At 39.8% G+C, this 17,296-nt stretch overlaps 1 protein-coding gene across 1 annotated transcript in view; it reads right to left on the bottom strand.

Moving 5' to 3' along the window:
* The window catches only part of NELL2 (neural EGFL like 2), a 359,055-nt gene that overhangs the window by 308,763 nt on the left and 32,996 nt on the right, over nt 1–17,296 (bottom strand). Inside the window, 2 exon segments of the mRNA XM_006755529.2 lie at nt 16,606–16,734; nt 17,173–17,258. Of these exon segments, the coding sequence (XP_006755592.1) occupies nt 16,606–16,734; nt 17,173–17,227 (184 nt within the window). The 5' untranslated portion in view covers nt 17,228–17,258.

Genomic DNA, 17,296 nt, shown 5'->3' with positions numbered 1-17,296 from the left:
TGTGCCGTGACCACCAGGGGACAGACACTCAACGCAGGAGCTGCCCCCCTAGTGGTCAGTGCACTCCCACAAGGGGAGCACCTCTCAGCCAGAAGCTGAGCCAGGCTCACGGCTGGCGAACACAGCAGCAGTGGCAGGAGCCTCTCCTGCTTCCATGGCAATGCTAAGGATGTCCAATTGACAACTTAGGTCCACTCCCTGGGGAGCGGGCCTAAGCCATCAGTCAGACATCCCCTGAGGGCTCCCAGACTGCAAGAGGGTGCAGGCTGGGCTGAGGGACCACCCCCACCCAGTGCACGATTTCGTGCACCGGGCCTCTAGTCATAATATAAGCTTCCTCTCTGGAGTACTCATACACTTTAAATTAATCTATGTTTATAGCATACAATTCACCCTTAAACAACATAGGTTTGAACTATGGAGGTCCACTTACACACTGGTTTGTTGTTGTTTGTTTCAATAAATATACAGCCATGACGCTTTCGCATCTAAGTTTGGGACTTTTCAGATGTGGAGGCCTGCTTGACTATACGCATTGTTCTATGCCATTTTTATATTAGGGACTTGAGCATCCAAAGACTTTGGTATCCCCAGGTGTCTTGGAACCAATCCCCTGCAAATACCAAGGGATGAGTGTCCATAGAAAGTGATGAGAGAGTCAAAAGTTATATGCAGATTTTTTTACTATGGGGGGGGCACTTCCAACATTGTTTAAGGAATCAAATGTAATTATCAATTTGTTTAAATATAGTAAGAAAACACCAAAGTGTATCAGTAAACAAGATGTCCTCCTCCAAACAAAGTTGAGAGGCTCACGGGAAACATCCAGGTTCAACATTCAGTTCCTAGGAGCCCTGCATCTCACTGGTAGAAAAAAGCAACCATGTTTATAAGCCTTTTTATTTTCCTTTTAACAATCTGTCAGTCTCCAGGAAAAACTCTGCTCAGTTACAAGTATATGTCAACACACACATCTCGTAGTGAGGATGTTCAGCTACCAATTACTCCTGGAAATTTGAATAAATTCTAAAAATATATTCCACTCTGAAATACTTATCTGTTTGGCACTCTATCTGGGACACTTAATGGTCCATCAGTACAGTGTGTTAGACTGCAAGAACACAGTCAGACATAGTGCTTGCCAACGGGATTTGCCACTTAAGTAGACAAGCACAATAGATTAAACACTAAAACAGCAGTGTATGGAAGAAATAAAGTGGATCACTACCATTAAGAATGAGTATTTTTAAAAGTGATACACAATGCATAGCACAGCAGTACTAGACATTCCACGATGCTTCGAAAAAAACTGTTTTGAAAAGAATATTAAGATAGATGAAAAAGAAGATGCTCTGACAGCAAAGGTTATGATAAAAAGAAAAATTTAATTAAATGAGAAGACAATAATTTACTTTCAGTTGGAACTAGAGTGAACTTAGAAATCATTCAGTCTCATTCCCATCCCCAACCCATTGAAACATTTTCCCTGAAATAAGATCATTTTATCTCTATTTGAATATTATTAGAAACATGTCTATTGGATGGATGCGTGGATGGATGGATGGGTGGATGGACAAACAGTATGGATATTCCTTAAAGCAAGCCACTTAAGGCCTAGCCAGTTTTGCTCAATGGGTAGAGCGTCAGCCTGCAGACTGAAGGGCTCCAGGTTCTATTCCAGTCAAGGGCACATACCTCAGTTGGCAACTCTCACATCAATGTTTCTGTCTCCCCCGCTCCCTCCATTCTTTCTAAAAATCAATGGAAAACTATCCTCGAGTGAGGATTAACAAAAAATAAATAAAGCAGTGTTTCCAAAAAAAAATAAAGTAAGCCACTTAATTTTGAAAAACTTTATTTGTTGAAAATGTTTTTCTTACATTGATTTTGCCTCTTCCTAACTTTCTGTATAGATCCTAGTTTTGCTGTCCAGTAAAAGTAGGAGAGCCACAAAGGTGAGTCACATAAATAATTTTAAGTTTCTACCAGCCACATTAAAAAAGTAAAAGAAGCAGGTGATTTTAATTTTAATAATATATCTATCAGACTAAGTATATCCAAAATATTATTTCAACATATAATCAACATAAAAATATAGATATTTTACATTTTTATACTGTCTTTGGAGCTTCATATGTGTTTTTTATTCTTTCATTGCATCTCAATTTGTACTAGGCACATTTCAAGTATTCAGTAGCCACACATTGCTAGTAGCTATTGGACAACTGAGTTCTAGACAATGGTTTACAAAGAGCTGGACATTAGAATATCAAGAAAAAATTTCAAAATATAGATTCCTAGAATTGACCCCCAGAAATTCTTCTTTAGATAGTTTAGGATGGCCAGAGAGTGTTTTTAAGAAGGCAGTTTTAAAAAAAGGCAGTTAATAAACCACTGACTGAAAAAAAAACACGTTTTAATAAACAAATAAACCACTAATGGCCAGGCTGACATTTGGGAATCACTGCTTTAGAACAATACAAAATAAATCTAAGTCCCCCTGTACATGACTGTCCTCCCAATATTAAAAAATAATAATGGCCACATCCCTGATGTCTTTTATTCTCCAGGCTAAAAATTCCAAGCTCTAACAACCTTCCCTCATCTGACATGGTTTTGAAAACTTTCCACTCCCCGGTCTCTGTCCTCTGGATCCACTCCTGTTCATTTCATTTATTTGCGTTGTGGAGAAGTGCCATAGCATAAATAATCCAAATTAATCTTTATTTGCCCTTGGAATGTTTCTCAATACTTTCATATGAATATGAGTATCGAACTCACAAAACTTTAAACTCTCACTGTCGACAAGCATTCCAGATGTCCAGGTTCTACATGCTGCTGTTTCCTCAGGGACCCACTTCATCTTGGGTTAAGAGCCCTCTTAGAATAACTCAGAGCACTGAGTTAAACAGAACTACCTTCCCCCCGTGCCTCTCAATCCTCCTACTTCTTCTCATGACTAGAGAAAAAAAGGAAGTGTTTTGATGTAAAAGAAGAGAGCTCTTCTGCGTTTGTTAAAGTTATCCTATGTAATAAAAGCCCAATATGCAAATCGACCAAACAGCAGAATGACGGTTCGCTATGACATGCACTGACCACCAGGGGGCAGACACTCAATGCAGGAGCTGCCCCCAGGCCAGCCAAGGTGGGTGCCAGTGGACTCCACCCCCCTCACCCTGCCTGTTGCCCCACAGATCAGCCCTGATCGCCGGGCCAGCCAGGCCTAGGGACCCTACCTGTGCACGAATTTCGTGCACTGGGCCTCTAGTATAAATATAAAACATAATAATTTCACCAAACCAAAGTCAGATTTGCCACGAATAAATGGACTCGATTCAGTGCCACAAATATCCACTCACTGATGGCTTACTAAAGCATTCCATGTGTGCCACCATGATAGGCCAGGAGTCACAGGAATGATCAAGACAAAGTCTCAGGCCTCAGAGTCCCGATCTAGTCAGCAAGACAAGTATATTCACATGACAAGTATTTATGAAGTTCTACTACTGCTAGACACTTGTGTTACATATCAGTGAAGAAAACATTCCAAAAACCCTTGCCCTTAGGGAGCTTACTTTCTAGCAGGGGAGACAGATAATAAACAATTCAAATAATAAATAAGTGAATTTATATGCTAAATGTGAATTTAGCAATAAGCATGTTAGATGATAAATATCATAGAAACTAACAGATAAGAAAAGGGGGTATCAAAAATACTTGTGGGGTGAAAGACAAGTTGAAATTTACTCAGTGGTCAGAGTAGCCTTCAAGAAAAAAATTGATATACGAGTAAACATTTAAAGGAAGGAAGGAGGAAAATGCAGGTATCTGGAGGAGGAGCATTCCAGGAAGAGCAAACAGTACAAAAGCCCTGAGGCAGGAAAGGGCCTTGTCTATTTGAGGAACAGCAAAGACACCAGTGGAGTTAAAGCGAAGTGAGCACGAAAGAGAGGACAGATTAGACCAGAAAAAAATACTGTGGTGACAGTGTGAGTGTTCACACGGGCATAAAGAGAAGTTTTATTTTGCCCTAACCGGTTTGGCTCAGTGGATAGAGCATCAGCCTGCGGACTGAAAGGTTCCAAGTTCAATTCCGGTCAAGGGCATGTACCTTGGTTGTGGGCACATCCCCAGTGGGGGGTGTGCAGGAGGCAGCTGATCGATGTTTCTCTCTCATAGATCTCTCTATCCCTCTCCCTTCCTCTCTGTAAAAAATCAATAAAATATATTTAACAAAAAAAGTTTTATTTTGAGTGAAATAGGCAATCACTGAATGTTTGGGACAAGGCAGTAACTTGATATGTATTAATATATACATATATATATGATTTTAATATATTTTATTGATTTTTTACAGAGAGGAAGGGAGAGGGATAGAGAGTTAGAAACATCAACGAGAGAGAAACATCAATCAGCTGCCTCTTGCACACCTCCTACTGGGATGTGCCCTCAACCAAGGTACATGCCCTTGACTGGAATCAAACCTGGGACCTTTCAGTCCGCAGGCCAACGCTCTATCCACTGAGCCAAACCAGTCAGGGCTGATTTTAAAAGGGTTCTGGCAACTATGCTAGAAATAGACTCAGACTCCATGGTCCGGCCAGCATGGCTCAGTGGTTGAGCTTTGACCTATGAAACAGGAGGTCATGGTTAGATTCCTGGTCAGGGCATGTGCCCAGGTTGTGGGCTCAGTTTCCAGTAGGGGACATGCAGGAGGCAGCCAACCAATGTTTCTCTCTCATCATTGATGTTTCCATCTCTCTCTCCCTCTCCCTTCCTCTCTGAAATCAATAAAAAATATTTTTTAAAAATATATTCCACTATGTGGAGGCAAGAATATAAGCAGGAAGATCACACAGGAGGCTAGGGCAGTAATCCAGATGAAGGATGGTGATGGCTTGGACCAGAGAAGTAGCAGCAAGAAAAATAAAAGTGGTCAGAGTTTTTATATAAAAACTAGAGGCCTGGTTAATGTAATTCATGCACTCAGGGGTCGGGGAGTCCCTCAACCTGGCCTGCGCCCTCTCACAGTCTGAGAGCCCTTGGGGGATTCCCACTGGCAGTCAGACATCCTTAGTGCTGCCGCCAACTCTACTGCCACTGCAGCTGCGCTTGCCAGCCTTGAACCCAGCTTCTGGCTGAGCGGCCCTCCCACTGTGGGAGCACACTGACCACCAGGGGACAGCTCCTGCGTTTAGTGTCTGCCCCCTGGTGGTCAGTGTGCATCATAATGACCAGTCGTTCTGCAGTTTAATCAATTTGCATATTAGCCTTTTATTATATAGGAATACCCATGATACAGTGAGGTGGTTGTTTTAATAGAGGATGCTAAGAGAGCAAAGAGAAAGCAACAGTTATTCCACCAAAGGAAAGATTTGTAGTCAAAGTGTTATCTTAGCTGAGTCCCGAATGACATGGAAAAGCTCATCAGGAAAAAGAACCAGGAAGAAGCCAAAGAAGGTACCTGGCAGGGAGCTGGTAGTTGTTAGGAGAAATACAGAGCATGATCCTTTCCCTAGAGAACTGACAGTCTCAGAAGGAGGGCAAGACAGCAAATCACTTAAAAACCAGAGGCCCAGGTGCCACTTGCATAAAAATTAACAGAGGGACATTGGGCTGCAGAAATAAACAATAATGTCAGCAAGACACTCAAGAAAAGGAGCCAAAGAAGCTGCAGGAAATGGAGGGAAAGTGAGTCCAATTCAGAAAGGGCTCACAGGACCACCCCAACGGTTCTGTCAACATTGCACCTGCCCTTAACCACCATGCAAGGTTCCCAGAAAACCTATCCTCCACCACCAGCTCCCACCAAACAGACCACACCAGTACCTTGCCAAGAATTCCAAGATCACTCTGGCAGGTACATCAACTGTGTTGTCTGTCTCTCAAAATTCCTAACATTTCTCCCCGTAACATATACTCAGAATCTAAGGTCAATTTTAATATGCTTGAAAAGTAATGTGGTGGGTGATTACAGGGAATCTACACTCCGAATTTCCTGTTGTTGCTTTTCTCTCTGCTCCTCCCCACTTCTGAAACTGTGATAGAAGGGCGGATTATACTCTTTCCTCTCCGAATTGGCCACTCATTCTCATCCTTCCCTACCCAAATCTGAATATCCTCTTCTCCCCAAAACCAAAACAGCAAAAATAGAACAGAAGATGCTTCAGGGCCAGTTTGTCCCCTGCTCCAGTTTACCCTCACCTGTCCTCCCCTTGTCACATGAAAGTTACCTTCCCTTTGCTTCTTAAAAAAAAATAATCCACCATTAGTGCCTGGGAGTCCCTAAAAAAATGCAAGTGGGCAATGATCTGGTGCTAATTCCAAAATAAAAACAATATTTAAAATATAGTAAATGTTTAGTAAATGTTAGGTACAGATTTATTCATGTGATCTACACATCAACCCTAAGAAGCAGTACTATTGTTTTCTCAGCTGAAGGGGAGATCAGTAACAACATCAAGTTCACACAACTAGTGAACAAAGGAGACAAGATCTGAACCCAAGATGTCTCATTCTGAAGTCCACACTCCTATTACTGCACATCAATATAAACTTAGAATTACCTCCATCATTTATTTCCCTTTGTCTACATCTGTAGAGAGTAACCTTTCGAGCAATGGTTTATGGTCCTCATTCTAACTCCTCCCTCTGTAGGGAGAGACCCAAGGTCGCCAGGGTTCCCCATACCTCCCCCAGAATGAAGACTGTTAGCAGAGGTGCCATCAAGAACAACTCAAAGTATATCTGGCCAAATGCCCAGACCATGGAAGCTGGCCAAATGAGAAAGGGAAGAGTCGTGCTCCATCATTTTTCCCAGCATCTCTCTCTCTCTCTAATTCTTTTTAATTACAGTGGTCAATACTCAAGTTTCAATGAATATGAGTTTATACAGTGAAGCAAAAACTACCATTAAAAATATATCCACTAACAAACTGACTGCTTATAAAATGAGTTTCTACGTAGACTGGCATCTATCTCTTCGATGTAAATCTTAAATTGAATCCCAGCAAAAGAGGAACATTTTAATGAAGCCAATAAGATCATTATAAGAGAAGTGCTCAAATGAAACACAAAGACACCAACTTATGATGATCTGACACAGGTACATAAATTTTAAACATTAAAAATTTTATAAGAATTATGCATATCTCAAAACAATGATTTCACATGGAAGGGTTAAGACAGAGTTCTCAGGTATTTTTGCAAAAACAAACAAGAATACCCAGCACTTGATTTTACCCTATTTAACTCATAGTTAGATGATTACCTACATTTTGTCATCTACGGAGTAGGACATATAATTTTCATAGTTTCTAGTTTCACTCTTTAAGATAAAATCCCAAATTTTGGATTCTATTTTACCCCTGTAATAATTTATGTAGATATTTTCCTTCTTCCATTACACTTTGGATCCTATCCTTACACACAGAAGCAGTGTAACAAATACTCGATAAATTGAAGTAAAATCAACAGGAAATATCACACCATAATGCCTTAATGTCTAATACCTAAGTTATCAGTTAGCAGGTATTAAATTATGGGCAAATAATAAGAAGAATGGGAAAGAGAGTAGATGTCTGCAAGAATGAGTTCTGGGACCAGCATGAGGAGAATGAGCTGAGGTGGGGGCGAAGGGAGAGATAAAGCCAAAGAAAGGCAGGGGTCCTTCATTTCAGCTGCTATCCAGGGTGCACCTCAGCCATGACTTACAAAGTTGTCTACTTGCCAGAGCCCGTCAATATTGCTCCAGCTCCTCTCAAATCAAGTCTAGTTGGCATCCTGCAGAGATCCCTGGCACATTTTTAAAAAACTATATTAATTTGAGAGAGAGAGAGAGAGAGAGAGAGAGAGAGAGAGAGAGAGAACATCAATTTGTTGTTCCACTTATTTATGCATTCATTGGTTGTTTCTTGTAAGTGCTCCAACCAGAGATTGAACCCGGAACCTTGGAGAATTGGGACAACACCAACCGAGCTACCCAACCAGGGCCCTGGCACTTTTGACAGGAGACTTCTAGTTATGCTTGCCTCTGTCCATAATTATGACTACCACACTCACTGGGTGCCAAACACCAAGTTAAATGCTATCCATTCTACTTCCAAAATATTCATGCTTTCTAATTTTTCCCCTTCCACCTCACCTCTGGACTAACCTTTGGGAGGGGGGGGTTATATTTTTGAAATAAGAACTCAATAAAAAGACCCAGCAGTTAATTATACTCTATTTGTTCTCAGCATGAGCTCATAGTTAAATGATGACGGGAATCCCTTAAAGACTCAGAATTTAGTATGAAGATTCTGACTTTACATGGAAAAAACCATTGTAAGCCACAAATGACTAGGAAAACTTTAATTCAGTAGTTCAAATTTCTAACCACTCTACAAATACACTCTCATGAATAGTTGTGGAGGACTGAAAAAACAAAAAGTTTAATTCAGTTACAAACAAATGAATGTCAATGTTTAACATATATACTAGATACCTATTGCTGCTATATAAAAAAATCACCACAAACTTAAAGGCTAAATCAACTTAAATTTATTATCTTGCAGTACTAGAGATCAGAAGTTTAAAATTAATCTCATTAGGCTAAAATCTAGATGACGGTAAGGCTACATCCCTTCTGGAGGTACTAGGGCAAAATCTATTTTCTTGCTTTTTATAGCTAGAAGCTGCCTACATGCCTTGGCTCATGACCACCTTCCAATTTCAAAGTCAGAATGACCAATCTTGTCTTTCTCATTGTACCACATTGTATCACACTGACACTGACTCTTCTACCTCCCTCCTCCATATTTAAAGAACCCTGTAATTACATGGGCCCCATCCAGATAATCCAGGATAATCTCCATGTTTTAAAGTCAGCTGATAACAAACTCAATTTTTTCTATAACCTTCATCTCCCCCACCCCCTGTTGCCACACAACATATTTATAGATTCTGAGGATTCAGTATGTGGATAGTTGGAGGACCATTATTCAGCCTACCAGTCTGTCCTTTACCCCCAAAGATTCACTTCCATCCCACATGCAAAATAAGTTCACTCTATCCAAGTCCCCAGAAGTCTCAACCCATTAGATATCAACTCAAAGTTTAAATCTGGTCTCTGAGTTATCAATTCAAAAGGCCCAAATTTCATCATCTAAATTGGGTATAAATAAGGCTTTGGGTATAATCCTTTCTGAGGCACACTTCCTCTCTATGAAACTCAAGAAACAAGTTATCTTTCCCCAAAATAGAATGGTGGGATAGATATAGGGTAAGTTATAGACATTGCCATTCAAAAAAGGGAAAAAGTAGAAGTTAGAAAAATTAGACACTAGACCCATGCAATTTTGAAAACCAGCCAGGAAAACTGTACTTGGTTTCAAAGTCCAGCAATAATCTTCTGTGATTCTTGTCTCCACCTTCTGGGCTCTTGGCTCTGCCTTCTGGATTCTAGTTCTGCCCTCTGAGTCAATGTTATTTTTTAGTATAGGTGGCACATGCTTTCAGTTGAGTACTTAAATCAGCCTGTTTCTTGATTGTAGAATTGTTGGAATCTAACAACCTTTTTTTAATTATATCCCCTCATTTCCCCTTTCAGGAAGAGCCAGGAGTGTTTTCCTGATATAATATTCTCGAGAACCTTGTGGGTCTCCCATGTGTGTCATGGAGATTTACTCCACTAGAAAAGAGCCTCTCTGTCAGAATGACTGTCATCAATAAATCAACAAACAAGTGCTGATGAGGACGTGGAAAAAAGGGCACACTCGTGCACTGTTGGAGAGAATGCAGACTGGTGCAGCCACTGTGGAAAGCAGTATGGGGTTACTTCAAAAAATTAAAGATGGAACTGCCTTATAACTCATAAATTCCACTTCTGGGAATTTATCCAAAGAAATCCAAAACACCAATCAGAAAGAATATATGCACCCCTATGTTCATTGCAATGTTATTTACAATAACCAAGATTTGGAAGCAGCCCAAGTGCCCATCAGTAAATGAGTGGATAAAAAAGCTGTGGTACATTTACCAAATGGAATACTACTCAGCCATAAAAAAGAAGGAAGTCTTACCCTTTGCGACAGCATGGATCTGGAGAGCATTGTGCTAAATGAAATAAACCAGAGAAAGACAAGTGCCATATGATCTCACTAATATGTGGAATCTAATCAACAAAATGAACTAACATGACTCATAGGTAGAGAACAGATGACAACTGTTGGGGGCCAGGGGGAGGGATTGAGCAGAAAAGAGAGAAAAAAACTCATGGACACAGACGATAGTGTGGTGACTGCCAGGGGAAGGGGGGATGTGGGGAGAGGTGGATGAGAGCACAGGGGGCATAAATGGTGATGGACAAAAACTTGACTTGGGCTGGTGAACATACAATACAGTGTACAACTGATGTGTTGTAGAATTGTGCACTTGAAACCTGTATACTTTTGTTAACCAGTGCCACCCAATAAATTCACTTAAAAAAAAAGAAAAAAAAATAGGCTCCTCTACAGACAATTTCTGGATAAATCCATCTCTATTACTGGCTTCTGCTGAGATGTCTGAGGTAATCCATGAGCCTCAGATTCAATTTCTTAAAAGAGCCCTCTATGTGACTAAATATTATGACCTTATTTTTGAGGTACTAGCAAAAGGATTTCCACCCACACCATTAGCTTCCTCTCTAGGGCAGGCTCTCCTGACAGTGAGTCTTCTAACTTTAGCATCTTTTCAATCTGGATAGGCTGAGAATTTCTCAAATATCAATTCGGGTTCCTTCATATTTCTTCCCCCAATTTATCTCTTTCCTCACACATTTTACTATGAGCAGAAAAGAAAAACACCTTCAAAACTCTGGATATATATCAGTTCAGCTAAATATCTAAATTCATAGTTTACAAGTTTGCTTTCCACATAACTGCAAGACACAATTCAGCTAAGTTTTCTGCCATTATCTAACAAGGATTCCCTTCCAATAACATGTTCCTCAGGTCTATCTGAGCCTTCACTGGCAGTGCCTTTAATGTTCATATTTCTACCAATAGTCTGTTCATGATAATTTAGGTATTCTCTAAGGCAGCGGTTCTCAACCTGTGGGTCCCGACCATCAGAAAACACATATAGCATATCAGGTATTTACATTATGATTCATAACAGTAGCAAATTAGTTATTAAGTAGCAACGAAAATAATTTTATGGTTGGGGGTCACCACAACATTAGGAACTGTATTAAAGGGTTGCGGCATTAGGAAGGTTGAGAACCACTTCTAAGGTGACTTCGTTATTTCTCTACCATACTGTTCATTTTCTTCTGAGTCTTCACCAATATCCACATTTTTCTATTAATAATCTATTTCATAAAATATAGGCTTTTCTATCATGTTCTAGCCTATGCCAAATGTCCAAACTCCAAGCCACTTCCACATTTTTAGGTATTTCTTACAGCCGGCCCCCATTTCCATGTATCAAAATCTGTACTGGCTTCTTATTATTCCTATAACAAATCACCACAAACTTGGTGGCTTGAATCAATACACACTTATCTCACAGTTCTGGAGATCAGAAGTTTAAAGTGAATCTCACTGGGCTAAAATCAAGGTGTTCAGCAGTGCTGTGTTCCTCCCAGGCACTCTAAGGGGAAATCCATCTTCTTGCCTTTTCCTGCTTCTCAGACTGCCCACATCTGTGGCCTATGGCCCACTTTTATCTTCAAAGCCAGCAGTGGCGGGTGTGGTCATTCTCTTATTGCATCCCTCTTCTATCTCCTCTTCCAGGTTTAAAGGATCTTTGTGATTACCTGGTACCTACCCAAATATTCCTGGGTAGTTTCCTTATCCTAAGGTCAGCTGGTTAGCAACCTTAATCCTATGAGCAACTTTAATTCCATACTGACATGTAACATGACATATTCTCCAGTTTCCAGGATTAGAATGTGCACATACTTGAGGGACCATTATTCTGCCCACCCTAATATATCTCTGTATAATGACAATTTTTGTTACTCTATATAAAGATGACCTAGCATGTAACCTTGTCCCTGATTTCTTCATTTGCTTCATTTCATATCACAACCCATATGTTTCCACTACTTTTGATTTCTTCCTTTTTCTCAAATGCACCATGCTTATTCTAGAATTTCTGCTCATGCTATTTCATTGCCTTTGTTACTCTTCCTCTCTGAATCTCCACAGATCCCCTTCTCCAGGTTACTTTTATTTATCCTTCAGCTATCTGCTTAAATTACTCTTCTTCAAAGACTGGGTCCTGTGACTCCCTGCATGGAAATGTAGAGTCCCATTACACCCTTTGTTTTACTTTGTATCATTTTTCTTAATGATGATTAAATTATCTGTGTGCTTGTTTGTGTAATGACTATCTCAAGCCACTATGAAAAGAAAGTTCTCACTTCTTCATTTGTTATATGCCTAACACCTAGAAGAATAGTAATTATACAACAAAATTTTTTTGGATGAATGAACAGGTCTTCTTTAATCAACATAACAACATCAATTTTATAACTGAGGATAAAAACTCAGAGAAATTAAGTAATTTCACCATAGTAAAACAGGAAATGAGATTCCACTTGGGTCAGTCTGGTTTCTGAGTCTGTCTCTTAGTTATTGTGTTATTTTATTATGTTGGGGACAATAGTATTATCCCTAAATCCATATAGGCTCACTAACCACCATACTGAAGACAAATATTGTAATTCACTTTCCTTAATGCAGTTACCTTTGTCAATGGCCCACCACCAAATGTGCAATTTCACTCTTGTTTTCATATTGGCATAAGAGTTGACTTGTGAACATACTTTCCTTTGAATGCATATATAATAAAGTATAACTATCAAGTAATAGTAGATTCATACTGCACAACAATTTACAAAAATTATTTTATAGTTTCAAAAAGTACTGATTTACAGTCCTATCCAGTGTGGAATAGTGGTTAGAGCAGTGATGGCGAACCTATGACACGCGTGTCAGAGGTGACATGCGAACTCATTTTTTTAGTTGATTTTTCTTTGTTAAATGGCATTTAAATATATAAAATAAATATCAAATGTATAAGTCCACAGGTCAACGCTCTATCCACTGAGCCAAACCGGTTAGGGCAGGGTAGGGTTTTTCAAAATGCTGACACGCAGAGCTTAAAAGGTTCGCCATCACTGAGTTAGAGCATTGGCCCATGCCCCTAAGGGTCACAGGTTCAATCCCTGGCCCTGGTGGGGGAGCGTGTGGAAGGCAGCCAATCGATGTGTCTCTCTCACATCAATGTTTCCCTCTCTTCTCTCTCCCTTCTCTCTTTCTCTCTCCCTATCCCTCCCTTCATTCCACTCTTTCTAAAAATAAATAGAAAAAATATCCTCAGGTGAGAATTAACAGAAAACAAACAAAAAGTACTAAATTGCAAGAATCTTAAAAATTGCTAAAGAGAATAATGAAGTAGGCGGAAGGAGAAGCAACATTTAATGAGCAAAAATCACTGGGAAACTATACATTGAAATTATTTTAAAGCTAAGAACAAAAGAAAACAGTTACACCATTGCAGGAAAAATTTGATGGCTCAAAATCTGTTTCACCTATTTAAAACATATCTGATAACTCGAAGTAACTTATCTGATAGGTTTATTTGAAATCTGAGGACATCTCACAGGTTTTGTAATTTGTTACTATTCTTGCTATGCCATTTTACACACTATACAAAAAGATCTGCAGCACTCACAATTGACTATAAATTGAATCCGTAAAATCTTCAGAGTCTGAAAGCTTTTGTCTCTCTAAAATCCACAGAATCCCAGTGAAGCAGTAGGAGGAAGTCAGAACTGATTTCTTAAAAAATAGTTTCCACATTCTAATAACAGGGGGGGAAAAATCTTTCCAAAGTAACTATGGAGTAAGGCCAAAGGTCTACCTGCTGTCTATTTCAGAATCTAAATCCCAGAATAAAAGAAATCAGTAGAATATAATCAGCACATCAGGAATACATGCCTACTGAGAACATGGCAGGCAGCAAATACTTGCTGATTGATTGGCTATATGAAATAAAGTTCATCATTTGGCAGGAAATGAAATTTTACCTCTTCAAATCTCATACACAGTAATTGTTAGGCATTTACTCTAAATCAGAGATTTTCAAACGGTGTACCACAAAGCACACTGGTGTGCCACAAAAAATTTTAAACCATACCTAACTTTTTAGTCTGGGGCACTCACCTCTTTTCCCTTAGACTGTCAAATTAAAAAAAAAAAAAAAACTTAAAGACAACAGCCAACACAACAATAGCCATCTGGTGTGAATGAATCAAAATTGTACCTACTCTTTTTATCAGGTCAGCAAAGAATATATTTTTGGTGTGGTGCAGAATTTTAGTAAGTAGTTTATGTGTGCCATGAAATGAAAAAGGTTGAAAATTGCTGTTCTAAATATTGGACTTGGTACCACCAAGGAAACAAAAATATCCAATTCATCAATGTGCACTGTATATAGTTACTATGAACAATTAAAAGAACATATATTTCATGAGATTTATGTATTTGCAGTATAATGCCAAACTTGAAGAGCTAGCAATCTAAATAAAAATGAATAGTAAACATTCCTTTAAAAAATGAATCATGATCAATTAAAAATAAATAAATAAATGAATCATGAAAAGACATTGATCTCTTGAAACTATTTCTTAGAAATTGCCTAATTGTCTAGCATGAGGACATAAAATGCCCAATCCTGGAGGTTTGTATTTGCGACAGCTCAGACACTCTTCAGAAGAAAGTATGAACACTAATATAATTTAAAGCAGTGGTTCTCAACCTTCTGGCCCTTTAAATACAGTTCCTCATGTTGTGACCCAACCATAAAATTATTTCCGTTGCTACTTCATAACTATAATGTTGCTACTGTTATGAATCGTAATGTAAGTATCTGATATGCAGGATGGTCTTAGGCGACCCCTGTGAAAGGGTCGTTCGACCGCCAAAGGGGTCGCGACCCACAGGTTGAGAACCACTGATAAATTTTAAAGGACCTTTGAAAAATTTAAGGCACTTAAACACCTCTTTTTAATAGGAGCTTTAGCTTCTGTAAAGCTCCCCAGTTACACAAATCAGCAGTCCTGAAATAACTTTCTATTGTGTGCACAAGAATTTAAAAGCAGTCATAAAAAAAAGAAAGAAAGGAACAGGAAAAGAAGCTTCACCCTAATGACACTTCTATTTTACTCTGAATTTTTCTAACAGTCTGGTTTTATTTCCTTTATTAGATTTAGTCATTATTTTTAAATGATATAACATACCCCCAATCCAAAAACAGACCTTTAGGTAATAAAAATAAATAAGTAAAATATAATTTTATTATATTTGTCACAGAAACATTTAGTGTGCTCACCCTAATGAAAAAAATTTACATTTTTATTTCTTGTACAAGTAAACTTGTTTTAAATAAATGCAACACATGTCAATTTCCTCCTCTTTCGACTATAAGCTTTGGTGTGACTGTCCATGGTGACACTTACTGGCTGTATCAGGCAATAGCACCACCATGGAAACACGGGGGTTTTTTTAAGCCTATTTCTTGGTGACAGATTTGCTGAAGTGGTTTTATTTTGCATATCTAACTCTTTAGTAATTATGAGTTACACTTCTTTTGAAGTCATGGCACCAAAATCACAAAAGAAAAAATCTAGGTGGGGTAAGGAAGGTTTAGTCAGCCCACCAGATATGTTACACCAAACTCCATTTCTCCTTCGCCTTCATCTCTCCTGCACCATCTGAAACTAATCTTTCTGAATGTGGTTAGCCACCTTTTAGAAACTCTTACTACAGCATCTTTCCACAAATCCAGCAATGGTCTAAAGCTTTAGGAAATTAAAGTCCGAGGCCTGATGCATTGGAATTTGCTTCTGACTATACAATACAATTAAATAGAGTTTAAATGTAGACACTTGTGCCAATGCCTCGTAACTTCAAAAAAAAGTTTTAAAATCCTAAGTATACAAGTAATGGTGATGCTGGTATACTTTTGAATTAGCACACATTTGAAATATTTTCCAAGTAATTGTTAAGAAATAGTATTCCCTGTCTCTTGTCATTGATGAAGAAGGAAAAATCATGATCTTCCAACGAGGAATCTTGTCCCAGATATATTGTTTGTGATGCACAATAGATAAAGCTACTGGGAGGTATTCATGTTTCCAGAAAGCGACCCACATGAAGAAATTCCTCCCAACCAGGCACCATTGTACCTGAAACTTTCAGAGAGCAGTCTCTTAACTACGATTAAGCTATCCTCCTCCCTACCTAAATCAATTTTACCCAAATGAGGCATTTGTGTTATAATTCATTGTTCCCCCGACTCTAAAATCTACCATCTGCCATTGGAGTTTCTGTACAGTAATTAAGGCACTATCCATTAGAACTGGCAAGAGTACAAAGTAAGGGGGGCGGAGGGAGAGGCGAAAAAAAAAACCAAGCCATTTAAAAAGAGATGGAAGGTGTGTGTATTTCACACTGACCCCTCCACATCTCAGCTCAGATCCTATCGCCCATGAGGCGGCACAGAGGAGTGGTGAGGCCACCTCTGGGCTTATCTGAACTAAACCTGCACAAGGATTCAGCAAGCTCTTCCTACCTTGAAAGAGAAAGGCTTTCGTCCCATTATGCAGCCCGGGGACCTGGCGCACTCCGGTCGTGGACTCCCCAAGTTCTAACTCTGTTAAGACGTCAATCTGTAGGGAAGGGTCCACACCAAGCCCCCAAACTGGTGGCAGTGGGAGTGGGAGGGGGAAAGAAAGAGAAAGCTCCATCAAAATGCATGCCTCTTCCTCCAGGGCAGCACAAAACCGCGTCTGGGCAACAACATTGGGGACTGGGGAGAGGCGGCTCCCTCCTGGCCGCGCGGAGAGCCTTACCTGAGACCAGCAGCCACGCTTTAAATAGCGGAGCACCCCGTCCCATTTCCCTGACCTACTTCCAACCCCTCTGGGTGCAAAGTTCCCCTGGGGCCCTCAGACCCTGGACTAGGGGTGTGACCTGCCCTTCCGTCTCCAAGACAAGCACAGAGAAAACCCAAATCCAAAGCCGCCCCCTCTGCCAGGCTTCTCACTACAGACCTACTTGGGGCGGAGGAAAAGCCAGGCGTCTGTCCCCAGTCAACTGGGGCCAACCCTTCCCTCCGCCCAGCGCTGGGGCCACTCACCTGCTCCGAGACCCAGGATCAAACAGAAGGTTCTCAGTAAGACCCGAGACTCCATGGCGTGGATCTGCTCAGTCCATCGTCCCCCTCTTAATAAAAATAAAAATAAAAATTGGAGCGGTCCTTG

Source organism: Myotis davidii, unplaced genomic scaffold (genome assembly GCF_000327345.1).
Source record: "Myotis davidii unplaced genomic scaffold, ASM32734v1 scaffold290, whole genome shotgun sequence".
Classification (NCBI taxonomy): Eukaryota; Metazoa; Chordata; class Mammalia; order Chiroptera; family Vespertilionidae; genus Myotis; species Myotis davidii.
Note: the sequence above shows the minus strand (reverse complement) of the source record. Positions and strands in the feature narration are given on the sequence as shown.